The sequence below is a fragment of the Anas platyrhynchos genome, chromosome 5 (assembly GCF_047663525.1).
Source record: "Anas platyrhynchos isolate ZD024472 breed Pekin duck chromosome 5, IASCAAS_PekinDuck_T2T, whole genome shotgun sequence".
In the NCBI taxonomy this organism is placed as follows: Eukaryota; Metazoa; Chordata; class Aves; order Anseriformes; family Anatidae; genus Anas; species Anas platyrhynchos.
Genome location: NC_092591.1, coordinates 38,362,165 through 38,389,533, shown reverse-complemented (window position 1 = coordinate 38,389,533; position 27,369 = coordinate 38,362,165). Strand labels below are relative to the sequence as shown.

The following is a 27,369-nucleotide window of genomic DNA, read 5'->3' as shown; positions in this document are numbered from 1 at the left end:
GACAGAACCAGGCTCCTTGTGATGTCCAGTGCCAGGAGAAGTGGCAGTGGGCCCAAACTGGGACACAGGAGGTTCTCTCTGAACATCAGGGAGCACTTTACATGTGGGTGGCTGAGCCCTGGCGCAGGTTGCCCAGAGAGGTGCTGGAGTCTCCTCCTTGGAGATCCTCAAAAGCCGCCCAGACATGGTCCTGGGCACCCTGCTCCAGGAGGCCCTGCCTAAGCAGGGCTTGGACCGCGTGGGCTCCAGGGGACCTGCCAGCCTCAGCCACTCTGCGGTTCTGTGATATAATGGGAACTTCTGCAATTGCCTTTTTATTTTTATGAGCTATTTTTCTTATTCATTCAGACAGGATGTTCTTAAAACAACATTTTAAATTCTGTGGAATCCTGAACAGCTTTCAGAGATTTTGGATCAGAGCCTTGCATCTTACTGATAGCCCAACGTGTTTTTTTTTTCTTCTTTTAAAATATAAATACGATGACAAAATCTTAAGAGTTTAATCATGATTCATTGGTCCTGGTGTTCAGACACTTAGAAGACAGAATAGAAAGTAGTCTAAGAAAATGGCTTTGGAGAATTGCCGATGATTAACTACTCCTTAAATCTGGAAAGTATGGGAGAATATTTGAATTGGTGTCAGGGAGGGGGGCAGGGAAGATAATAAACAAAATTATTTTTATGAGAGTGATTTAATTGCTTAGCTTTACAGACTTCAGCTTAGCCAAATTGTGTCAAACAAGAAAGGAGAAGAAAGGACAGAAATAGGGGTTCTGTACTTGCGATATAAACATGGTATTCGTGCTGCTCCTGTCATTTGTCTGAAGGTCTCGTACAGTCATTTTGCTTTATTAAAACCTTGTGTGTAAAACATCATTCGCATGAAGAATTACAACAATTCTTGTGTAACACTCAACCTATTAAATTTGCAAAAAAAAACAGTGGAGAAAAATGAGATACAAATTGAATTTGCATTTCCAGTCATCAGAACAAGGATTATATTTTAAGTCCAGCACATTCTTCTAAGGATATCATCAGTGAAGGAAGCAGAATGGTGTTTTCTGTTCCAATAACCATTTCTGTGTGGGAGAGGTATAAGAAATTAATCTTTTGAGAATGTTGACAGAGCCCAAGTGATTCGATTAATAAAGCCCTAGTAGCATAATGAATGAAATTACTTAGCAGCTGAGAAGTAACAGAAGTTAAACTACAACATGAAAAACAATACATCTCTCTCACTTGTCAAACTTCCTACTCACTTGTTTGTCAGCTTTTTTCACACTCACTTTTTGCTCCCTGCTCTGCAACGTCAGTGTGTGGCACACCTTGGAAGAATAAATCTGTTGTGTCTTCCCCTTCAGTCGTCATTCTTTTGGCTTGGCTTGTTCAGGGCTTACAGGTCAACCTTGGCTGTGCTACCTATCATGAGTCCAGTTTTATTTGACTTAAATTTCTTTCCCCAAACCTCTGTATACCTGCCTGTCTTCAGAGTTTGAGCTCTTTGGAGCATGGACCGTTCTTGAATGTCTGGAAAATGCCAACACGTTGTGGCTATTACTGTTAACACAAAATAATTTCTGGCAAACAAAGATTAAGAAGACTGAAATGAATAACTGCCTGGAAGACGTGAACTTTGTTGGCCAACTCTGTTAAACCATAGGAACATCTTGTATTTTAAGGGCAGGAAGAAGCTCTTGTTTTTACTTTCCTAATATAGCTCTAATAACATTATGCTGTCTTCTGGGATGATTGCTAGAAATGAAATACATGCCTGAAATAATTTTCTCCTGTTATTTCTTGCAGAATCACTGCCATATGTAGTGAAATAGGTTTTGTGATGAGACAGAGATGTATGTGGTAATATATATATACCTTGCTTTTATAGAAATTTTTTTAAAATGTTACACAATGGGCTATTTTTTTCTTCAAGCTCAAAATCAAAAAGATCAATTTTATCAAAGATTGGAGGAATGGATTAATTGGAACAAACACTGTTTCACTGACTGCTCAGAAAACTGAATTCGTCAAGTTCACAGTGATGTATGTGAGCTTGTGAGGAAGGGACTTGGAATGGCAAGCTGCCACTGCCATTGAAACAAAGACTTTTTTTGGGCTTCTGTTGCTATTACATTTCTCTTCCTGTAAGGCACATTTGTGGTGCTCAAAGCTTAAGGTGTACCTGCAGTTGGGTGGTATTCCAGAACAGGAACTGAAGAAGCTCTATGTTCATTTTTTTCTGTGGTCTATTTCTGCATTCAGTCCTCACTCATTCTTTTACAGTCTTTTGATATCTATTAAAACTTTTGAGACTTGTGTATGAAAGTGCTATTTTCGTATGATTTTATCTTTTTTTCTTTAAGGCTGACTTTAAAATTCAAATGTGAATTCATCAGATGCCTGATAATGGACAGAGTTACCAGGATCAGGCAGATTTCTCCCTGCTGCTGAACAGGGCATGTAAGCTCAGCTGTTGCCATGGTTGGGAGTAATTCTTATCTCCAATTTAGATGTGAATTCTGCTTCTTGATTTTTCACTCAAGCCTACAGAGAATTAATCTGTGTCAGTCCTTACAAACACTCTGCTAGAAACAGCATCCATTTTTAATGAGATACTACAGATACTGACGTTAAAGACAATTTGGTATTGCAAACATTGTTTCCAAGCTGGAGTATTAGAAACACGTAGGTACTTAATTGTATTTGCAATAATGCCAAAATAAATAAGTTTAGAACTTCCAGTGAGCTGTAGCCATGGTTTTGTGAATTTGATTGGTAGACTCCTTGATTTTAACCCTCACTGCCTGAATACCCTTCATCAGGCGGCTGGAGATTGTCTGACATAGCTGGTAGCCTGAGAGGACTGTTAATAACTTTTTGGGCGTTGGAATCACCATCTGAAAGATTTCAGTTTAAATTAGAGGTGGTTATTGTTGTTTTATTTTCAAAGCCAGAATTGAGGTAGACTTTACAGTGAGCTATGAGTGTACAGACTGGAGGCTAGGAACGAGAAGCTTTCCATTATGAAATGTGGAAGACGACAGTACAGCTGAAACTGCCCATTGCACGTGCATTTTCTCTGCGTTGTGTTCGTTTCTCTTTGTCTTGGAGATGGTGCTGTGTGGGCTAAAATATGTCTGATAAATTGCCTTCTGGGTTGCTTGAATGTTGTGGGCTGAGGAATGGGTCCAGTGGCACTGGGTCCTTTGTGAGCCCTGTTTGGCACGGGAGTAGCAGCAAGCCACTGGCAGTGAGTAGTAGAGGGCAAGGGAGGAACTGAATTCCTGAAATAAACGTGTCCATCTTTTTCAGGACAAATAGGAAGATTGCCTTTGGGTACAGTATTTCCTGTCAGTTTGGGCTGGTGTTATGCCATGCCAAGAGCCCAGACTTGTTACTGCGTGACAGTTTTTCTGGACAGCTATCGCTGCAGTCAGGACACTTTTTTGCTAATAATTTATTCTGAATTTTGTTTTACAGTTCCACTTTACTGTAAATAGAATTAACTCCCACCTCAGAGTCAGTCAGCTGTTATTTCAGTCATGCCTTAATGAAAGTTACATGTTACTGCCATTATTTCAGGATTTGCCTGAATGCTCTGTATTTTTTCTGTCATTAGGGATTTTTAATTGATGATCATACCCCCTGGCAGTGTGGGAACAGGCTGCGTGGTCATGTAGTGGTATTGCTGTGGGTACAGGATGCGCCAATTCAGACAAATGACAAATTGGGAACCTCCGCCCATTCTTCCCTACCAAGGTCTAAGAAAGAAAGGTACTGTAAAACTAGAGGGGAAGTGTACCACAGAGGTGCAGCTGCTTTCTTTTCTCAAACATTGGTGAAGATGTGTCTGCGAGACTCTTCTGGAGTGCCCACCTGTAATACTGTGTTTTGTGAGCCTTCTTACAGGGGAAATAGAGCAGTTAATGTTGACTTTGGAGGGGTAGTTCACATAGATGAAGGTTTGGTGTTGCCATGTATGAATGGTAACCCATCTGTATGGGTTACAGAAACAGCTGTGATGTTACTTTAAAATGAGTTGGTGTAGAAGGGCGAGTTTTCTCCTCAAAACCAGCCTGTGGTGTTGATTTACCCACTTCTTTTCTCCTTCCTCTTCCTTATCTCCTCTTCTTACTGGAGTGTGGCTTTAGGGATTAACTTGCTGCTGCTTTTTTTCTTTTCGATTTTTTTCACCTCTTTATCAATTCAAACTACTTATTGGGCAAAATACTTTCTGGGGAGCAAAAAGTTGTTTCAGTGCTTAGAGCTGAAGAGGGAAGTCAGTGAGGCAAATTAGTCTGTTCTGGAGAGGTCAGGTATGGTTCACTTGAGTACAGTTACACCCGTAACTTTTTAATTTATCAAGCTAAAAATTAATCGTCAAAGTAGGAATTCAGAGCAGCAATCTGCTTGATGGTAGCAGTCATAAAAGATTTTGTCCCACCAGTTTGTTTTGAAACCAAAAACCCAACTCTTTGTTTGGTAGAGCTGCAATTTTCCAGCATGCGAAGAGGTTGTTACGTGCATGGTAAGCGGGGCCAAATACTGCAGTCGGGTGGAGGGGCTTCCCTGCTGAGGTGGGACTGTGGGCCTGGGACTGGCAGGGAGGGGTGAGGGGAAGGAGCCCCATTCAGATTTCCAGTTCAGCTGATACAGGTTGTCAAGATGTCTTTCACTGCTGCAGGTCTTGGCTTTGCTGTTGTACCTTCCTTCCAAGATGTTCTCTCTTCAGGAAAAGTATCAAATGGTAGCTATCAATGGTTTTGCAAGAACAAGTCCTGCTACAGCAAACCAACTTGCATGAGCTTTGAGATTTTAGTCTTGCGGGGGTTAGATGTTTCTTTATAAAAGAATGAGAAAGCCTCTGTCGGCCCCTCAGTGCTGGCTTTGCCTTGGTGGTGCTCAGATGTGCTGGGAACAGATGCAGGGAATGAAGGGCTGTCTGCCAGGTACACGTAGCATTTCAGCACACTTACATAAAACTTCTCTGCAACTTTGGCAACTTGATCCAAAACACAAAGTACCAGGTCACTGGCTGTGGGATGCAGTTCACCCAGTTGCTTTATTTCAGAGTCTGATTCTTCGGGCCATCTGTAGGCACCTACTTTGAGGAGAGTTGCGCGGTGTTCAGTAACCATGTGCTCGTCCAGACAAGCAGTAACTGAATCCCGTGTTTGCCATCTTGTCTTTCCCAGACTGTTTTTGAGAACTTGAGCTTTTGGGGCAGTATTCCAATTGTTGCAAAATTACTTTATTAAACATTTCTGGAAGATACATATTCAATCCAAACCACTACTGTGGCATGTTTGTGTTCTCCAGTATGCAACTGCTTCAGTTTCGTAGTGCTGAACTGAGCCAGTTCCTTCCCTGTCTTTATCTCGAGATTTTGGAAAATAGCCAGGTCATTATGGCACAGATCAGATTACAGAAAAACGGCAACTGCTTACAAGAGAGTGCATAAAAGGTGGTGATGGAAAAGTTGACAGACTTCTGGAGCCTGTGGCTGGAAGAGAGGTGCTGTTGAGTGAATTACACGTACAGAACTCACCGAGCACCAGAGCTTAGAAGCATTAGGATTTTTAACAGTGAGCCCTATCCTGTTACCTGCCATTAATGCTTTCTAGCATATCCCATTGGTAAGAAGAGTGCTCAATCCTGGCAACCAGTAAAATGCCTTCTGTGGAATTCACTGCCTTTCAGCTGAATAACAGGATTGCGTTAATACCTGAGCAATTAGGCATAAGCCCTTAAAGTTTGCTTTAAAACATTTAAATAATGCAGGGAAGGCAGCAAGAGGCAACCATTCTTCTCCGTCTATTTTGTGTACAAGTCTCCATACAAAAAAATCAAAGTCAGGATCTTAGGAACTGGAAGGTGCTCCATGGGCTGAGGTCAGCACACCCGAGCTCACTGGTACAAGGATGACGTGTGTGGTCAGTAACTGATCCCTTGACATGGCCGAGCATCTACAGCAAGGGTGAGATTCATCGTGCACACAGGCTTTTCTCCAGTGCTTGGCCAAGGCTGTGAAGAAGAGTCTCAAATAAGAGTGCAACAAGCATGAACTTCTCTGTTTCCTGTTTCAACAGCAAAGTATTTTTTTCTTCCATAATGACTAGTACACTGAGAATGGCAGTCTTTAAAAAAAAAAAAAAAAAAAAAAAAAAAAGTTAAAGCCACAAAATGTCTGAGGAGAAAAAAGGAAATGTCTATTAAAAGATGAGGAATATAAAGCATGTCATTTTATTTTTGGAAGGTGACTAGGTGTTACAGTAATCGAGATCCTCAATTTAAATAAAAAAAAAAAAAAGGATTTTTCCTTCTTTCTGTTTCAGCTTAGAATTTTAATTCACTCATCTTTCTCCTTCTGCCTAAATGATTTTTTTTTAACGATCTCAGGCTTCTCGGGGTGTCTGGCTTCACAGCATGCTGCAATCACCTTGCCTTTGGCCCTGAAGGCTGAGGAGCTCTCCAAAAATAACTGGGAAAAGCCAGAAGCTGTCTCCTCAGCTTAGCATTTCCTGTAGCTTTTCTTAAAGGCAGAATTTTGTTGTTGCAGCTCTCAGAAAGGTGGCTCTCCAGCCAGAGCTTCCCCTGGCAGCGGCTGCTGTCAGCCTCTGCCCTGCCTCTGCCCTGCCTGCCGGCAGCTGGCGGGCACAGCGGTGCGTTTTAAGGTGTGTTTTGTGGTGTTTTAAGGGCTTTGCAATTCCTTGTCCATCCTAGTATTGGCTTCTCGTCCGCCCTAGCAGCAAGGAGTGCTGAGAGCGTGGTAGTTCTGAGAGCTCTGCTGAAGAGGTGAACACGTTTTTTCTTACAGCTCTGTATTTCCAATCCAGTGAAAGGAGGCAGGCTGGCAGTCAGGAAACCTGTACAACTCCGCAAATGCATAGGCGGATAATAAGTACAAATGGTTTTCATTCTTACCAAGCATGGACGTGCCACTTGAGATAAACACATTGCTTGTTCCTATCAGACAGAGAAATGCATCCTTGTGTGAGGAAATGACTTGCTGGAGAAAGGTATCACCTTGTTACTCCAGGACTGGGAAAAAGGTACCTGATGAGTATCACTGCAATCTCCAGAGTTCCTGCTGGTCACGTTTTTACTGGTAGGCACGCCTGTGTGGTGGCAGGGTGCAGGGTGCAGGGTCCTGCTGCAGGAGAAGCCGAGCTCCCTGGGAGGCTCCATCCCTGGGTCCCTGCCTGCCCCGGGGGAGCGAGGAGCGCTTGGCAGGTGGGCACAGCCGTCTGTTAATTGTGGCAGGTTTGTTCTGAGGTTAGCAGCGGGAGCTCGTTTAATTCCTTGTGTGTTGATTTAGAGCTGCATTGTATCAGTGCGGAAATGTAATCATTCAGCTTATTTAATATGTCACTACACACTTGTTTTTTTTAATGGCAAACTTCATCAAAACCAGAAGGGAAGCCCTCCTTCCTCTCCGTGGAGCCTGTGATGCTCCAGGGATTCTCAGCGCTTTCAGAAGACATCCTTCAGAGCTTTCAGAAAGTAAATAAGGTTCAGGACTGCTGCCTCACACAGTTTTGATTGCAATTTGTCTCTTTTCCAGATCACAGGGTAGTTTTATTACTTACTGGTCATAAACCAGCAATTAGGATTGGTGATTTTAGACCCGTGTGCCAGAAGCCATTTTTCATGTAGCCACCTGGAAACATTTGTCTGAATAAATGGCTTGTGTCTCCTCCGTTCGGCATTGAATTATACGGAGATTTTGACAGCAGGCATTTCCTCTTGCCTGTTTCTGCTCTTCAACAAAAAGAAGGGAAATACCTTTTTCAGGGGACATTTGAAGACGTGTGTAACATCTCCTCACCTAACTTATGATAAAAGCATGGGAGCTAACCTGGAACTTAAAGGCTGAACAGCTGGGCCCCAGGGCGCTGATCAGCATCCCGTAGGGAGCCAGTGGTGTACCCCAGGGGCCAGCCTGGTCCTCAGGTCAGCACAGGTGAGGCTGCACTTGGCCTGACTTTTTGTTCATACCTTGTAACAGAGATACAACAATACATAGAGCGAGGAAATTACTGTTTTTGCAGGTTAAGTCATTTGGTAAATAAGAATCTATTGTGATCTATATGATCTGAAGCCTAACTCTTCAAAAGATAAAAGAGGAACTGAGATAGTCCTGCGGCTGCTTCGTGGGATCCCGAAAGGGTGGCTTGCCCAACAGAGTTAAAGCTGAAGGAATTTAGCAAGAATGGGAGCTTCAAGATTATTTGTTGATAGCATGGTTTGTGGGTGACACAGTGATCTGGAACATGAAGTATTTACAACAACGAGTGTGCTAATAGGAAGTGGCATTATTTATTGCAGCATCAAAAATGTATGATTTGTGCGTGTATTTGGCACTTCTAATCTGTAAATTATTTTTTCTTTTAAAAAACAAACAAACAAGGAAAGTGTATAGAGAACTGTTCCTTGTGTTCTAATAGTGAAAATTGTCTCTTAAAAGATCTCTTCCTTCAACTTAAAGAAGGCCAGCCAACTTGGCACTGAAGACAAGACCTACATTGCACATACAGCTTTTGGATAAGAACTGATAAAACTCTTTAAAATATATATATTTTTCAATTTTACAGGTACGAGCAAGGAAATTATTGATAAGTTTCCTGTAATAACCAACAAAAAGCAGGATTGATTGTTTCCTTTCCCAAGCAAATGTAGATTTGAATTACTGGGATTTTTATTTTTGTTTGAAATTCATTGAGATACCCTGAAGCTGGAGTCATGGTTGTGTCTGTCCCGTCTTTGGGAAGAAGAGAAAGTCCTGCTTCTTTTTTCTTGTAAATGTGAGATGAGATTGAGATAAGGCTTTTTGCACACTTCATTTATTTTCCTAGGTTTTACGAATTTTAAAGACCTATAATTTACAGATATGAAAGCAGACCAAAAATCTAGTATTCTTTAGAAAGGTTATATGTATTGATTTGTTTTTTTTAGCAAACTACTTAAAAGTATGTAATACAAATGTTTGTATGGAAATGTTTTAAAGTCCATAAGAAATATTTGTGGATCCTATTTTTTTCAGTTTTCCAATTGTTTCTTGCATCATAGAAAAAGCATGTAAAATTTTGTAAAGCAGTGAGATTTTGTAAAAGCTTCTGTATGAATGCTTGTGTGTACAGAGAGGGAAAAGAAAATCAGCCCAAACTGCTTTGTAAGTCACTAACATAACTGGAAATATGTCAGATCTTTTCAATTTTAGATTCCAAGTTTCTTGAGCTTATGAGGAGGTGTATGCATTAAAATAAGAAAACAAAGTTCTCCAGTTACATCGCCTTCCAGCAGCCCTGCTCTGACTCCCTGTATTGTTCGTGATTTCTGGGTCTGCTCTTCTGTAGCCATCTGTTCACTTCCCAAAATAGCACTGCTTGTCTCTCAGTTTAGAATTTTTCTCATTATCCTTAATACATTGTAACTTCCCTTTGAATGAAACTAATTTTAATACTGATTTTTAATATATTACGGAATAGTCAAACACTAAATAATTTAACAACAACATTGAAATTCTTAATTTCAATGTGGTTGGGGATATTGAATGTTAGAAGTAATTCTTTTTTTGTGTGTTTTTTGTTTGCTTAATTTTTCTATATTGATCTAAGTATGACTTTGTTTGGCACTAGGCAAATAGAAAATCATAATTCCACCAGCAGACTGAAAAGCAGTTCCACACAGTCACACAGGAGGAAATTCCAGATTCAGCCCATGTTCGCAGTGGTTCAAGGCCACATGCGTTTCCTGATTGACTGGCAGGATGGGCCACTGATGGGCTGCAGTGGCTGAGAGCCTTGTCTGCGTACGGGCACTAATTTGCCTCTCTGCTCTTCAACCACTGATTTTTCCCTTACTTATTATCTTACTGTCATTGACGTCTCTAACTTTCTGTAATGACTTACAATCTTTGACATCTTTAATTTTGTAAAATTTGCTTGAGGTTGGTCATCAAGTTAAAATATATATGTATTTGGAAGGGGAAAAGAGACTTATCAGGTCATTTTAACCCCCCACCCAGAAGGGTGTTTTGCACCTTTTTCTCCATTGTCTTGCATGAGCTACATCTGGAAGCAAGTCTGTCGGCAGTCTGAGCCAGCAGGGGAGTGCTCTTGGGAACCTGCAGACTTCAGGATTGGTACAATTTCCTGTGAGCCCTTTTACTGGAAAAGCAAATAGAGGTTTTAGTGGTGAGGGAGGAGGGACAGCTTGGCTGAGAAGGTTGTAGTCCATCACCCTCTTCATGCCCATTGTCTTCCATCGTCCTTTTTGACTCCAGAAGCTTGTGGGTTGTGAATGCAGCACTGTCTTCTCTTGGTGCTTCATCGCATACGCTCCGCAGATCGGCTGCTTGCTTGCTGATCTTCTGCAGAAGATTTTCAGCTTCCACAGCAGCTGTTTTGAGTTTTGCATAGCATCTGAGAATCGTGCTTTTCTCTGACTATAGCCCTAGTCCGTGGCCCTGCTCTTTGCATAAAATAGCAGAGGAGTCATACCCTTTCTGTTAAGAGCTGTATGGAGGTGATTCCTTGTGTGTGACACAGTTGGGGAACAGGGCATGAGGCTGTGCTTTTCCAGCTGTCTGCTGACTTTTGGGCTGCCTTCTCTTGATGAGATTAGATTCTATTTATATAACTGCAGCGTATTTATCTTAGAAGCCAATGAGTGGATGGGAGTATTTCCATGAGAAATTTGTTTATAGTCTCATGTTGAAATACAAGTCCATTAAAGAAATTTCAGCTCTTGCTGATTTGATGTTTGTTCTATTGTGAAATGACATTTAAGTGTATTTTGGCTATTTAAAAAGCTTAAAAAGCTCCTAACCCCTTTCTATGGAAACAGAAATGTTATGTATTTAGCATATTAATTAATACAGCACTTGGTTAATACGTACCAAGATAAATTTGATTTTGTATCGAAGTAGACTTGCAGAGTGATTAAGCCAAACCACATTGGCTTCTTAGTGGTAAAACTTCTGATGTCTGAGAGAGAGCAGCAGATCAAGGAGACTGAAATGAACAGCTACGTGCCAGCTGCTACACAGACTGTGAAGTCACTGCTCTGTGGTTTGAAGCACAAAGCATCCAAATTTAACCCAGAACTTAAAAGGCAATTGAACAGTGAAGGAGCAGCATCCTGCTCAGACATTAGAATTTTGGTTAGTTTGTCCTTTATTATCCTGTTAGGTATTTTGGAAACTATAAAATAGATACAATAACACTGAAATACATCATGTATTTCATCTATCTATCTATCTATCTATCTATCTATCTATCTATCTATCATATCTATCAAAAGGCATCATCCTGATGCTTTTTCATATGCTTTTACATTGTCTAACTGATGGGCATTTCTCTTTTTTATTTTTATTTTTTATTTTTTTGGTTTAATCTTCATTGCTAAGACAGTACAAATGCATTAATTATCAGAAGACGAAAAATGTGAATGTTATATTGGTAGAAATTAGTTTTAATCTACAGCATGTTATTTGCCTATTTCTAAAGACCAGGCTGAAGGTTTCTTTATTTGACAGGGAATAAATGAATTCTGAGGTGCTAACTCTAACATCTGACGTAAACTGTGTCATAGTCTTAATTTATAAAATCTAAACAGTCATTGATGGCATTGATGGCCAGGGACTGTTAGCCATTCCTGTTGTTAAGGTTGCCTAATGCTTTTCTTTTATAAAATACTCTTTTCATTTTTTACTGTTTAATCTGATCTTTTCTATTCTGCATGTTTTCACTCAAGCCAAATTATTTTTTGGAAGCTTTCAGCTATAATACCACCCACGTTTTTCTTAAATTTTGTTTCGTTTCTGAGACAAAAAAATAAAATACGGCTTTGCATTTAGATTAACAGAATAGGTGACCTTCATCTAGAGATTTTCTGGCACGCCACGCTTCGCAGCAGGGTCTAGAGATGTTTTAGAAACTTGCTCTTCCTGAAAAATCTCCTAGTTTTGACCATGCTTTAAGCTTTGACGTAGCAGCATGTTTTCATCTGTTCAGTGGAGACTTGTTCACAGCTTAATCTCCAGTGGGTTTGGCTTCAGAGGGAGTGCTTCACCTGCCATGGCTGTTCCTGGGGATCAGGGTGAGCGTGTGCCATACCCCGGTCAGACCAAGCCTCTTCCACACTGCTGCATGGCACGGGGCTGCACAAGCAGAGGGCTTGCTGTAGGGACAGAGATGTGAGAAGGGATTTCCCCTGCTCATCCTGGCTCTTTGGGTCTGGCAGGCTGCATCCTGCTTCTGCTGCATAGATTTGCAGGCAGACAGAGGAGGAGATAGATGTATGTTCTGAGTGAGGAGGGAAATAAAACTAAAAGCCAGCAAGCTATTCACTTGGGTCTGGTTCTGAAAGTCCATGTAATTTCATTCAGGAGGGGTAACTGCTACAGCGGGCGATGTGGGAACTACTGGACTGGCATACGTGATACATCTCAGCCATTCCTGAAGGCTTCTTAATGCTTTCCCAGGGTACGTGAGCAAGCTAAAGAAATCCTAATCCCCCTTCCAGTTTAAGCGGTTGCAGCTAGGCTCAGCAGAAAGCCCAAACACGAAAAAAGTACAGATCCTAAGGAGATGCAGACGTCGTGGCTGTTGACACCGTTGTTTCCGTAGTGAAGGAGTCTTCACTGTGGCATGGTTAGCAGCCGACTGAGTCGTGTGATAATTCTCTTCCAGGTGGCATTTAGAGCCCTTCTGCATGGGAAGAGCAGCAGTGTTCTTGCTCAGCCTCGTGAAATGTTAGCACATTAAAGGGGGATGCCACGAAGTGCCATTTCTTCAAAACAAAGATAAAGCATTTCAGCTCCTAATGTTTTTGCAAGCTGCCGGGCTGGAATAATAACAGGGTTTATATTCTGCTGAACAGGAGGAGGTCAGATACTCCATAAAAGTGCCTCCCTGCCTGACCCTGCCTGTTAGAGGTTGTTTTATAGCCAAGGCACCTGTGCTGGTGGCTGCTTCCTCTGCTCTCCTCAAGGGCTGCACGCAGAAGTGACCAGGGAGACCGAAGGGAGCCCCTCCAGCCCCGTGGTTTAGGAAATGAGAAGCTTGAAATTAAATTCTCTTATGCCAGCTTCATTTCGCTCCGTAGATGTCTTTCAGATATTTAAAATGTGAAGGAGAACACGCAGTAGGCAAAATGGGGGAACAAAATGGACCTGCATAATAAAGAGTGCATATTCCAGAGAAGAGTCACCCAGTTCGTTATCAAGATCCTCAATTACTTTTCCAGTCAAAATGATGAGAGCTGGCAATACCTTGGGGGTGTGTGTGTGTCTTTCTAGGTGGGGGTGATCCAGGGAGCGTTCAGCGCGGCTGTGTTCTCTGCAGCTCTGTGCAGTACTTTGTGCTGGGTTGTTTTTTTAAAAGCATTTGATGTTTCAGAAAGCAACATTAGAGCATCCCATTTAGGGTGTTTATAGAATCTTTCATGATGCTATTTATAGAGCCTTAATTTATGTGGTAGTTTACTCTCCACCTGTTGGTAACATCTGACAGTATTTCCGTATTTGCATTCTGTCGGCCTTCCTGCCTAGCTCGAGACACTGCAGCACTGTAAAATGCGGTGCTTGCTTCAAAACAGCAGCTCTGAAAGGAAGGCGATGCTTTGCTGGCCCTTCTGAAAGTGAGGCAGGTCTTACAAATTATTTTAATAGGACATTCACAGGAGTTTTCAGCTTGCTGATGCTGTTGCACAATGTAGCTAGAGGCTGCAAATGCTAATAGCATCTAATGTTAATAGCCTCCCTTTATCTGTTTTGGAAGCCAAGTTTGTGCATTAAAAGCACAGTAAGTAAACATGCTAAATGTGAAACAGAAGCCTGTTCGTAGAGTCATGGAATACATGTAAGTGAGGTGGGAAGGGGAGCAGTGAAGGCCAACTCGTCCAGTCCCCTGCACGGCAGAAGCCTGGGGAGATCGGGTTGTTCAGGGACTGCTCCAGGTCTGCGCTTCCACCAGGGATGGGGCTTTCACAACCAGGCTGGGCAGCCTGCTCCAGCAGCTGACCAAAATGAATTTTATGTACAATTTATATTTAAAATTTATATTTACCTGCTTGCAGGTAGTTATTTGGTGGATATCTACAACAATTTCATATATAGGTATATATGTGTAATTGTATATAAAGTAGCAATTAAAGGAGGGAAGATATTTGCATACAGAGGGCTTTCTTTAGGAAAGTCAGTATTTCAGATAAATGGAATTAGGATTTATTTATAAATGCAAGGTTTAATCCCTATTTTATCATTTCTGCAGTCAACAGTACCAAAAAAATCTTTTTTCCCACTGATAAGAACTATTACTTGCTATTTCATGAATACTTTTAGCAACACTGAATATTGTATTTTTTGGAGGTAAAATCTCTTCCATTTCTAGTTTTTGCTAAGTTCCTCCTGCTTAAGGTTTTACATGAATAGTCTTCTCTGAGGAGAATACGAGTAATTAGCAAGAAGTCATCACAGTTCATTAACAGTATCTGTTACCATTTCATAATTTACTGCTGCAAATGCTCAGAAGTCAGTCGTGGAAATCTGGGAAATTCAGGGAATCTGCATACCAAATCTGTGCGCCATGCATAGCGGTGAGTTGTAACACAGCCTGTTGTATTTTTTTTGAATTGAGTGCTGGCTTTGAGGAGAGGATTTCCAGAATGAACTAGTAAATTGTGTGATGTGTGCCGTTTCCCAACCACTCAACAGCCCATTTACAAGGGAATTTAGCAGTATTAAGGAGCTCAGGATACACTTTTTGGAAAAAAAAAAAAAAAAAAGTTTAGCAGAGATGTGTTTCCTTCTTTCCCAGTCCTTGACCAAGCAGGGAGGATACACGTAAGACAGGCACACCCTGCACAGGGAGGCAGGATCCAAAGCGGGGCTGTGCTGCTGTGCCCATCTCATCTCCTCTCCGGGGCTGCTGCCTTGCCCGGGTATGTCGGGCAGAGCTGGTGAGGGGCAACCCCTGGCATGCTCCTTCGTGCCCTGCTCCATGCTGCTAAGGGGGGGCTGCTGGGTTTCTGTCAAGCTGCAGGAAATTTAAACAGGAGAGGAGCGAGTGTTTCCATGGCGTGTTATTGTCCTGCAGATGCCAAGATGTCGTGCTGTGGTCCTGACAGCTGATTGATTTGATTCATTGCCCCTGTAAGGCAGCAGATTAGTGCTGACAGGCTGTATAGGCTTTAAAGACTTTTCCCATTTTATTGCTTGCTGTAGGCTGAGAGTGAAACATTGTTAAAGATTTGGAATTGGCCAAGAGAGGGAACTAATGGCTAAATGTAAGCAGTCAAATATTAGACAAGATTATCTCCAGAGAATATAATTTTCTGTTCAAGGGAAAAAAAAAAAGTTGTATTTATTAACATCACACAAGACAGGGCCAGCAGTAAGAAGACAACATTTGTACATTGCAAAAATGTGTTTAGGAAAAGCAAAGACTGTGAGTCACTGAAAGGAGACAAAGCAAGTTAGGTAAATGTGCAGCATGATGACAAAAAATCATGTTGAGGAAGCAAAAACAAATGGGAGGAATAATCCTGACTGCTTATTGCATTAGTGATTCTAATTTCATTGTAACTAATAAGAAATGCAATTTTGAGCATGGCTAAAATACAGCAGCTCAGCAAGAATACAGAACAAATAGGAAGCTAGGAGTTTAAAAGCATGGAGGAACGTGCCCAGGAAGAAACTTGGAGTTAATGCTCTCTGGGCCCCCAGGAAGAAGAGGGTTGTGCAGTGCTGGAAGGCACTCCTGTTCCCTGTCTCATGTAACAAGCTGAAGACCTGCAATTAAAGCAAGAGCATTTTAAACTAAAGACATATTTTTTATGCAATTAATTATTTGTCTTTTAAAATCATTGTTTTAAAGTACATAAAGAAATCTATCTGGTGATAGTTGCTTTTTAAACAAGCTCGAGGACTTGCATTAATTCAGAAGTGAGTGGAAGGGAAGACTGAGCACTGAGGCCCTGGGGAGCGAGGATTACCCAAGCGCCAGCAGGTCTGTTTGCATTCACCTGGGCAGCAACACAAAGCCATGTTGTTGTATGTCGTAACATGAAGTGTGGCTTCTTAAATCATGTCACTGACTGTGCAAGCCTGAGCTCACAGGTCTGTAAGAAGCTGTCAGTGTTTCGGGGACAGAAGAAATGGAGAGGTCACGGGAGGGGTTTATGTAAGAAACGCGCAGTGTTTGTGGATAAAACGTCTCATTCTGAAATTGAAGTCAAGTTTTTCTTGTAATGATTGTGTTTTTTAAGCTGGCACAATGATGTGCAATGTGTTAGCACAGGCATACTTGACAAAGTGCATCTAGCTGAGATTGATTATAGACTTGATTAGGGCACATTGCAACCAAGAATCCATGTAAGCTGCGTAACTGTGCCTGGATAAATGCTGTGAATTGTTTCAGATGTTGTTAAGTAAGAAAATAAACATGTTTTCCCAATCTAAATAAAATACAGGAAAACTAAGATTAGGGATAAGAATTTTATGGTTTTTAGAGTAATGAAAAAAACTCTCAGGCATCCAGTAAAGAAATAAGCAAAGTTGAAAATCAAGACCTCCCTGTAAGGACTGCCATTTAAAGGAGCGGTTCTTGTCGTCTCTTTATGTACAGCTGCTGCAGCCTGGGATAGGACTAATGGTGTCAGAGGAGTCCAAAAGGAGGTGTTACTCCTCAAAAGGACTTGGGTGTTTTTCTTTCTTTAGTGTGGTTGTTTGTTTTTAAGTCTTCTCTTGCCCTCTCTTCCATATGCTGACTTCCTTTTTGTGGTTTACAGCCAAGGAGGGTGAAGCAAAAACTTCATATTGGAAGTGGTTGCTGAAAAAAACCTTACTTCTAATGAAAAGTAATGGGGTCCAAAAGGAAGCATGCCATCACAAATTTAATACTCATAGCTGCAAGGAATTTACATTTTTATTGGGTGCAAACAAATAGAGGTATTGATAACGTGACATCTCCAAAGATTTGAATGTCCTTGATGGCTTGAGGTTTTCCTTCTGAAATTTACCTCATTACTGCAGAGCAGATAGTGTGGTTGAGTTAAACCTCAGGCTTGTTAGACATGAAATGAATATTAGATTAAAACCCAAGACAAAATTTAAAGCCTAAGGCCACACAAATATTGTGAAATTTAAATGATAAATCATTCAAAAGAGCAGTAATCTACTAGACTAGTGGATACACAGAAAAAACGGCTCATTTAATTGCTGTTAGAAAATGTGAGAAACCTTGGCAGGGGAAGGAGGGGCTTTAGAGTTTCATAGTCGTAAGAGAAGTTTCAACATGAATTTTCCAGCATTAGCAAACTTGGTGTAGCTACCCTCATGTTGAAGAATAATTCCTGTCATCGAACCTATTCCTGAGTCTGTTGGGCACCAGTTTGTGCAGTTTCCTTGCCCTCACTGTTCTTAGAGAAAGATTATTCATGAGGTTTCACCCCCTATCTCATGGAACATTTGTTTTATTTCTTAAAACATTATTTCCTTTTTTTTTTTTTTTTCCTGTGCTACACTATCCTTTATTACTTCTCCTTCTGTTTTTATTTTGCTGATGTATTTATATAAACACATCAGCTTCAACCATATCATGGTTTCATTTTGTGAACCTAATCAAGAAGGCTCTTTCATCTCCTTTAAGATGTCCTTCTTTTTTTTTTTCATCACTGTAGTAACCCTCCTTTAATTTGGCTTACAGGTGAAGTTACTGATTCTGTGCGTTTTTCTGTAAAAAAAAAAAAAAAAAAAAAAAAAAAGTTTGTATCGATTCTCTTTTTTTCATGTCTACATGTATTCCTGCTTTATGATCACCCCATTTTTCACAAGGTCATCTGAACATTTCTCTCCTTGTTGTTTTTCTGGGAGATGATCTCCTTTATATAGTAGTAGTTCTTTGTCAGTCTTTGTCAATCTTTGGCATTTTGTAGTACTTCATCTGAAGGGCAGGGAAAGAAGACTTGCTCTGCTCTGTGATCCAATGAAGTGTGGCTTGAAGAGCTCACTATGGAATATCCTGAAGGATGTCTTCTTGAAAATATACTTTTACTTAATGTAGTTATACTTTGAAGTTCCCTGTATTTCAGTGTATCTCAAAAAACAAAGTGTATCTAATCAAAGTGTTTCAGTGTATCTACGAAAAACAAAGCAGATGACAGATGCAGTCATCATGTGTGAATGCCAGACGTATGCAGGGAGTCCAGCTAATCCTTGCAGTCCTTCTGTATTTTAGATCTGTGAAATGACAGCTGATAAATAGTTTGTCTGCTGTGCCAACCTCTATCTGGTCAGACAGGATACGGACGGATGTATTGTGTTGGGGTTTGCTGATGGGGCAGAGAACACTTACGTTGGATGGATTTTGGTGAATGGGATTAACCAGGTTAATATAAGCGTGTTCTTGTCTGTTGAGAAGTTTTGTTTGGGAGTAAATTGTAATACATGAGTTGAAATTAGATCTAGTCTTGATATGATAGCTAGTTCTGAATGCCCGGTGAAAATGAGCATTACTACTAAGTGGAAGTTACTGGGTTGCTTTTTTATTTCAAACAGGTGAGTCTCGGCAGTGTAATGTCTTTCAACCGCAAGGTCCGTTTGATAGCTTAGAGAAGCAGCATTTATCTCCCTTGGTTTTCCCATCATATTTTTACGTTGCTCCGTATGATAAAGATTCCCACCAGCAGGTAGCGAGTTCTTAGGGAACCAGGCTGCATTATTTTTGCTACTCACAGACAACATATTTTCTTAGCAGTTCCAAGCATTTGCAATTTGCGTACAGACTAGCAGTTCTGTTCATTCTGTAAAAACGTCACAAAGATTTGTGTGCAGATATGCAAGTAGTAAAAGTGCTGCTCGTATAATTAATTGGCTGTCTTCAGCAATAGATCTGGTGAAGGTGCTACAAAATTTCTGTAATGTGCCATCTGTTTTATCTGTGTTTTTTGGCTGACGTGCAGTCACTTGAAAAAAAGAATGGCAGTAGCAGAGAAAGAGGGTTCAAGCAGGATATTTATCTCTGATGTTACTGATTGTGGGACAGGCGAGGTGCCTGAAAAAGCATTTGAATGGTAAGAGCATCCATCTTTACATTCATAAAGTATGCCTATAGGACAGCAGTTCCCTGTCTGCAGGAGACTAGGCTTTTAAAAAGAGATGTTCTGAGGTCTGAGAAAAAAAAAGTTACCTTTTCACATCCTAAAACCTAAGCTTCTTTAGCAGTCTTTGTTGTTAGCACTCTGTTTTGAAGTCTACCATATGTGCAACTGTGATAGGTAAAAGTGGGTGCTTGCTACACTGTGTGTGATAGGGCCTCTAAAAGCAAATTATTTGAATCCCGTTCAAATAACCACCTAAATCTGAAATGAGACTTCTGAATGTTTTGTTGCAAGCAAAACCAGACTAGAATACAATGCTGTGCCAGACCAGTATTGTCCATGGCACCCCAAATATATTGAATACTTATTGTATTTTCTCAGCTGCTGAATGAATTCAGCATTAAAAAAACCCACCCTAAACATATAACTGATGGTATAAAAAGAAGGGTAAGGAAGAGAGTTCTGTTACAGAAAATCTGCCAAAAAAATCAATACTGCTACAGACAGATTGCTACAAACAGATGAAGTCCTGCTAAAAAGAACTGAGCTTATCACTAAGAGATCTTATCACTAAAAGACAGAAATGTAAGAAATTGATATGTAATACTTCAATGTATACTATTAAATGTTGTAATGATCTATGTATTTTCAGAAGTAATAGTACATCTCAATTATCAATTATTATCCTTTTGAGTGAAGTATTTTCATTGTTGGGATGATTTTTATCAAGGGGTAACCACAACTAGTCTAAAAACAGTTCTGGTTTGTGAAAACCAAGAGGGAAATCTGGAAGATTATAATAGTTTTGAGTTTACTAGAATTGTGTCTTTTGGTGTCAGGGGAAGCAAACATTGTAATGAATTTTCTACTATAAGATAGCTCTTAATTTTTTGAAGTAACAGTTGTATTTTTTCTAAAGCATGTTGTTGTGGTTCCGCTCGAGTGGGCAGCCGAGCTCCACCACAGCCGCTCTCTCACTCCCCCTCCTCAAAGAGGAATGGGGAGAAAATATGTGAAAAGGGCTCAGAGGTTGAGATAAGGACGAGAAGATCACGCAGTAATTATTGTAACGGGCAAAACAGACTCGGCATAGGGAGATAGTAAGCTTTATTGCTTATTACTAACAAGCTAGAGAAGTGAGAAACAAAGGAAAGAAACCAAAAGCACCTTCCTCCCCCATCCACCCTCTTCCACCTCCTCCCCCCGAGCGGCGTAGGGAGACGGGAATGGGGGTTATGGTCAGTCTACAGCGCTTCTCTGCTGCTCCTTCTCGGTCACTCTCGTCCCCTGTGCTGTGGGGTCCCTCCCATGGGACACAGTCCTTGCTGAACTGATCCGGTGTGGGCTTCCCACAGGCAGCAGCTCTTCCAGAACTGCTCCAGGTATGGGTCCGTACCACGGGGTCCATCCCTCAGGAGAAAACTGCTCCAACCTGGCTCCCCCACGGGCAGCAGCTCCTGCCAGGTCACCTGCTCCTGCGTGGTCTCCTCTCCACGGGCTACAGGTCCGGCCCGGAATCTGCTCCGGCAGGGGTCTTCCACAGGTGGCAGCCTCCATCAGTGCAGGGCCACCTGCTCCACCGTGGTCTCCTCCACGGGCTGCAGCGTGGAACCCTGCTCCACCGTGGTACTCCATGGGCTGCAGGGGGACATCCTGCTTCACCATGGTCCTCACCACAGGCTGCAGGGGACTTCTGCTCCGGCGCCTGGAGCACCTCTCCCCCTCCTTCTACACTGACCTTAGCACCTGCAAGGCTGTTCCTCACTCCTCTCACTCTTCCAGCTGCTGTGTGGTGCAGCATTTTTTTCCCTGTCTTAAATATGCTCTCACAGAGGCGCAAAGCAACATCGCTTATTGGCTCGACTCTGGTCAGCAGTGGGGCCCTTACCAAACATGGGGCAGCTTCTAGATCCTTCTCACAGAAACCACCCCTATGGCCCCCTGCTACCAAAACCTTGCCACGTAAACCCACTACACATGTGATATGAAAATGACCACTGACAGCTGTAGCAATGGAAGTGCTTTGCTCTAAAGAGGTCTCTTTCACTTTTTGGGAGGATGCTGTGTGGGTTAAGTTTTAAAGGGCTATCTTATTTTAAAATTGTTGGACATGTGGAAAAAAAAATCGGGTGAAGTTCACAACTTATATCCTACCTCCACTTGAAGAAAATATTAGTTTACCTTCAGAGTTAACAGCTTTTTTCTACTTTGAAAACTATCAGGCTAATAATTCATTTTCCTTTAATATGGTTTTATTTAAAACTTTTAAGGAAAGAAAAGGGCAAAAATGATACGGGCATATTTAGAAGTTCACAAATGTCAAGTGGGAAGGTCTCATAACCGTTGTAAACTGTTTTTTTGCACATTAGAGTGTGAATGGTGATTTTAACCTTTTCATACAGGATTTTGTACACTGTGTAATTACCAGGTGAGAACTAAATTCCCGTACTGGCTTCTCATTTGCATTACTCCTAGGCATAAGGCTGGACTGTGGTCAGAAACTGAGCCTCAGCAATGGAAACTAGGAGGTGAATTTAGGAGGAAAGTTGGGAGAATTGGAGCTATTGCTAAAACCTCTTCATTCCTTTTGGTACCTTTAACAAATCACTTTGAAGTCAAATTGTTGCATGGAAGTTTACTGACCTCTCCTTAGTGTGATGTTTTTCAGACCATATTTTTCTATGATAGGAGACAAATCAGTCGATGCCTCTAATATGCATTGTATGTGCTCTGTGCATTTTAGGGAGCTTTTTTAATTCTCATTTCTCCTTGTCTGTAAGAAGGTATGTGGGGGGGCTGTGATCAGAAGCTAAGCCACGTAGCATGTGTGTATGTGTTCAGAGAGGAACAGCTAGCAATTCCGTATCTCTACATAAAATGTGTACTCAACACTGTTTAAAATAACAACTTACCCTTCTGGGGTTTTAAAAACCCACCACACATTAAACTTTGGAAGAAGGCAGTAAAATCCTGTGATGGGCTGTGCGTGCGTTCATACAAGTCTCCTACTGAAGTCTCTCTGATTGCACAATTTAAACACAAGAAGCTGGGTATGTTCTTTGTGTGTGTCGTACAATTTGTGGCAGTGATGCAGTTTCCTTCTGCCTTTTCTTCTCCTAGACCTGGAAGTGCCATTGATCATGCCAGATCATTCTGACCTTTCTGCCATACCATCAAACACAGTTTCACTTAAAGTCCTGTTCAAAATAAAAGGCTTGCATTTCAATTCAGTATTTCAGAGTATACCCCCTTTTAAAAAAGATCCATGGTTGATTTACAGTTTCCCAGGCAGTGAGAAATACTTTAAGAGTTCTGTTTTATTGTTTCAATCCTTTGTTTACTGTGAAAACTTGTTTTTTTCCCTGTGCTAGAGTTTGCAAGGATGTGAGGGAGTGTGACTGTGCTTGTACGCAGGTCAGTGAAGTACTCTGAAGTGTTCCTGTGAGAGCTGTTAGTCCAACGTTGTTCCACTGAATTATTTCCTTTCACTGGAAACTCTCCCATTGCTACCAATTCTAGTGATTTAGCTGGCAATTATACTCAAATGTGTTTTTTTTTTTTTGGCTTTTTTTTATTTTTTTATTGATAAATATTAACCAAACTGTTGGAACTTCTTGATTCTTAAAAGTAGGTTTGATATTTTTAATATTTATCTGAGGTATCAGTGTTTTCTGATTCTGGCTACAACACTAGTCTAAAAAGAGGCTTGCTTGCAAATTTGCAGCTTCTCAATGTTTTGACTACTACAAAATGAAGAGATAGAGTTGAGGCTGTTTTCAGTGTCCAGATATTTGACTTGAGCTAGTCTTTTTAGCAAATGCTGGTAATGCTTAGTTTTGCTAACTAGAGGAAGGCTTTGAGGTTTTCAACTTCATTCATAAAAATGGCATTACAATATTAGGGTTGAGTTTAGACAAATAAGACAAAACTTCTGGCAAATCTGGGCCTTCATTTTAAACATTTATTTCAAACACATCTTGTTTTATGAACTGCTTGAATTATATGCAGACAAGTAACAGACAGTTTTACTGATGAAATACTTTTATATTGTTATTCTTTATTTTCCTTTTTAAGAAAAGTTTTAGAATAACTGTGATAGCATCTTCTGTTGTAGTTGTGATTACTTCCAATAGGGAGATTTGGAGGAGACGGCAGAAAAATGCACCACATTTAGATCAAATATTTCACAGAATCATTTAGGGTGGAAGAGACCTCCAAGATCACCTCGTCCAACCCCTGACCTAACACTAACCAGTCCTCCACTAAACTGTATCACTAAGCTCTAAATCTGAACGTCTTTTAAAGAAAGACCCTCCAGGGATGGTGACTCCACCACTTCCCTGGGCAGCCCATTCCAGTGTCTCACAACCTTTTCGTTAAAGAAGTTTTTCCTTATATCCAACCTAAAACTCCCTTGGTGCGACTTCAGCCCGTTCCTCCTCATCCTGTCACCGGGCATGTGGGAGAATAAACCAACCCCCACCTTGCTACAGTCTCCTTTAATGTACCTACTGAGAGCGGTAAGGTTGCCCCTGAGCCTCCTTCTCTCCAGGTTAAACAACCCAGCTCCCTCAGCCGCTCCTCCTAAGACTTGCTCTCCAGGCCTCTCGTCAGCTTTGTTGCCCTTCTCTGGACTCGCTCCAGCACCTCGATGTCCTTCTTGTAGCGAGGGGCCCGAAACTGAACACAGTACTCGAGGTGCGGCCTCACCAGAGCCGAGTACAGGGGGACAATCACTTCCCTAGCCCTGCTGGCCACACTGCTTCTGATACAAGCCAGGATGCTGTTGGCCTTTTATTTAATGCGTTAGAAATGTTTTTGATCTGTCAGTAATGACCAAAACATGATCAACTGTTGTTGCTGTTCACGCTGTGTGGTGTTGGCATAGGAGACATGTCAGTACCCCACTAGTGTCAGATTTAGGACCAGTCAGTAGGCAGGGCGTTTTGCTTCCTGTCTCGTTGCTGAACTTGACAAGAGACAAATACAGACTAATCCCCCTAGCTGTGGCTTTTTTTATTCCATAAAATCTAGAGTGTAGATTGTTTGCGAGTCTGCTGCTCCCTGACTTGCTCCTTTAGCTCAGCAGTTTGAGACTTTATATTCAAGACTCTTGGGTTCCATGAAGTAGTGGGCCTGGAAATGAAACATTTCTGAAGGCCCAGGATGTTCATGGGGAGCTTCCCTGGCAAGGTAAGTAGCTCCTGCTAGCACTACAGTTAAATTTCAGTTCAGTGTAGTGATCGTAAGTTGTCTCTGGAGGAAGAAGCCAGGAGTCCTGAACTTTGTTGGCACGAGCAGCTGCTGTAAGCCCGAGGCTGAGAGGTGATTACCTCAGCGCCTCCTCAGCCGCCCTGGGGGGGTGTCCTGGCGGCCTTGTTAGGCTCCCTGGCTGTTAGAGCGTTGAGGTGCCAAGCAGGTAAACTTGAATGTTACCAACATTTTACAAGTATGTCTGTTATTACTGTCATGTACTGTTAGCTGTCAGGCTGTGTGAGAGGACCCCCCCCCACCCCAGCCCTTTCTTGAGGAGCCCTGTCCTCCAACAGGCCGGCAGACTTCAGGCTCCTGAGGTGCATGGGCAGTGAGGGTGCAAGCTGAGGGCTGGCCGGTACAAGCACTTATGGTTTTGTAGTGAGTTGGTGGGGCTGTCACGGTGTGCATCGTACTCTGTGCAAATAAAGAGCATATTTTGGGAACAACGTGCATTTTTTCGGTGTTGATGATGCACATGAATACTCATAGATGTAAATTGGAGAGAGTATCACAATTAGAGAGAAGTAGGAGCACGTGCTTTTTGCAGATGATTTGAAATGCATTCCCTTTCGTCAACTGTAAGAGAGGCTGTGTTGAGTATCGGAAAGCGAGCAGTAGTGCATTTCTTCACAAGCTTCCCTTGGTCTGTCAGATTACTTTGCTAATTACAGAAAATTCATCTTTACACTGATTTTGCCGTATCACAACCTCTGTGTTCATCAGAAAGTTCGAAGTAGTCAGAAATAAATATAACTCCTTTGAACTGAGACTGATTTATTAGAGCATTTGTACCAGCACTTTCTTTCAACCTCTCAAATTGACTGTTGCAATGAGAGAAATGAGCTCATGTGTGAACGGAGTACTTGTGCTAATACAGTTAGCAAAGAGAAAGAATTTGGAGTTTCAGGGGTGAATTGTATCATTTTTTTTATGTAGTGAAGAAAACAAAAACACACTAATATTCTTTTAGACTTTGTGAAATGTACTGTGTTGCAGTTTCCTTAATTGTTGCAGTAAATAAGGATGCTTCATATGAACTTTGTAAGTTGATTATAAGCCATTTGGATAGTTTTTTGCTCTTAACTGTTTGTTTTGGCAATTGCTTATATTAAACATCTAACTCATGAACAATTGTAATCTACAATGTTAAACACATAGCAACTCACTGTTTCTGATTAGCTAAAGAATGCAGAACCATGCATGATTAAGGATTCTCCTGTTACATGTGTCACTATCTGCATATATTGTGCATCCAGGGTTGCTTTGGAGACTTCCTGTACATGCAGATGTAAAAGTATTAAGGATTCTAGGTTGAAGCTGCTTATTTTTATGTAATCTGTGATATATTGTTTATCACTTCCCATTCAGTTGTCTTACCCTAAAATTAGGTGAAATGTTGCTGAAAATCAGACTTCCTATGTGAGTGTCAAATTACACACAACACCCAAAAAGATCATTAGTTAATCAACAGAACCACATTTCATTCTTAAATTTCCACCTCTTTTGTTTCTCTGTTTTGTTTTGTTTTGTTTTAATTTTATTTCTATTTTTTTTAGTGAGTGACAGTTGCTTCAGGAACCTTGCCGAGGATCGTAGTGGGATAAACCTTAAAGATCTGGTCCAAGACCCTTCTTTGTGAGTATCTGGCTCTTATTGCTAAGCAAAGAAAAGCTTCTTCATGATATCATTGTGAGTAGTTTTGTAATTATATCAGTAATATGATGTACACTTACTGCTTTGGTGATAACATGTTTGCCAAGTTGTTCGGCTTTAATACAGGCACATATTATTAAAACCATGTTTTCTATCTACTTCAGATCATGAGCTAACATCCAGTAAGCACATACAGTAAAGGGTATAAAGAGCAATCACCAGAGGAAAGAGATTGTATATCCAAGTATTTCTGTGGAAGAACTATATGTACATTGTCACCCCTCTTTGTTGAAGTAGGAGCCACTAGCAGATTACTGGATAATTGTTATTGTCAGTTATCTTAATGTTACTTTTTTTTTTTTTTACTTTGTACCTGATTACATACAGCTGATACTCATTCCTTTTTCCACTACTTATTTTGATTCAAGTGTATGGATGATCTACTTTTTTACCTCATTGCAAGACTAGTGCTCTTCATCTATGTGGTATCTTCCTCTAAAATAAAATTCAGTCTCATGAGCTCTGATCCAGATTTGAATTTTAGAAAACTTCTGTTTATTCTATTCAGTTAATTTTAGTACTGGCTGAAAATGTTCTTGCTAGTGTGCCCAAGTGTACCACCTGTTGTGGAGGGAAGGAAAGGAGAGGAAAAAAAATCACATCTTTTTAACAGGAATAATAGTGCATTCATTCCTCAGTGAATCCTTACATGATGGAGCCTGTATGGCAGCAGAGCACGTTTTTTAGCTGTGTTTGGGAAGTAGTAGAAAAGAAGGCATATTTGACATCTTATTTCATTTACAGGTGATTTTTAGTAATTGAAGTGAATGCAGAATGTTTTGTCACATTGACACAGATAAATGTGTGCATACATGCATTATTGGGAAACGTTTACGTAGTATATTTAATATATCATAATTTATGCTTCCAAAATGAGAGGTACAGGGGACAAGTAGAATTGTTGCTTGAGATTCACAGAATGAATGAAAGAAGAATTTTTATAGAATTTACTAAATTTTACGTGTCAAAATTGAAGGACTTCATTTTTAACCTGAATTTGTCTTTGAGGTGTTTTATTTTCCCATTGATAATTGTATGTGTTGTTTTGAGCTGCAAGTAAGCTTATATGCAGCACACAGTTTTGGTTTTGCACCTGTGGAGATTACCTTCAGAAAGTTACTTTTGTTGCATTTGGTGTAGAATGATTCTCCATGCCATATACAGAAAGTGATGAAATCTTCCAGTTTCCTGCCCTGAACATAATTTACATGAAGATTGCAATATATTATTATAATCTTTAAAATAAAATAAATGGATTTCTGTTGCTTATGACATAGAAGTGTAAGTGACTGCAAAGTA

General features: G+C 40.9%; 1 protein-coding gene across 28 annotated transcripts in view; it reads left to right on the top strand.

Annotated features, from left to right (window-relative positions):
• GPHN (gephyrin) overlaps window positions 1-27,369 on the top strand; it is a 279,461-nt gene that overhangs the window by 54,512 nt on the left and 197,580 nt on the right. For 27 of the 28 annotated variants that reach the window (XM_072038874.1, XM_072038880.1, XM_072038878.1 and 24 more), the window contains one exon: window positions 25,914-25,992. In XM_072038874.1, the coding sequence (XP_071894975.1) occupies window positions 25,914-25,992 (79 nt within the window). Of the gene's footprint in view, window positions 1-25,913; window positions 26,047-27,369 lie in introns of those variants that run through there. The other variant, XM_072038872.1, reaches the window with a different exon arrangement.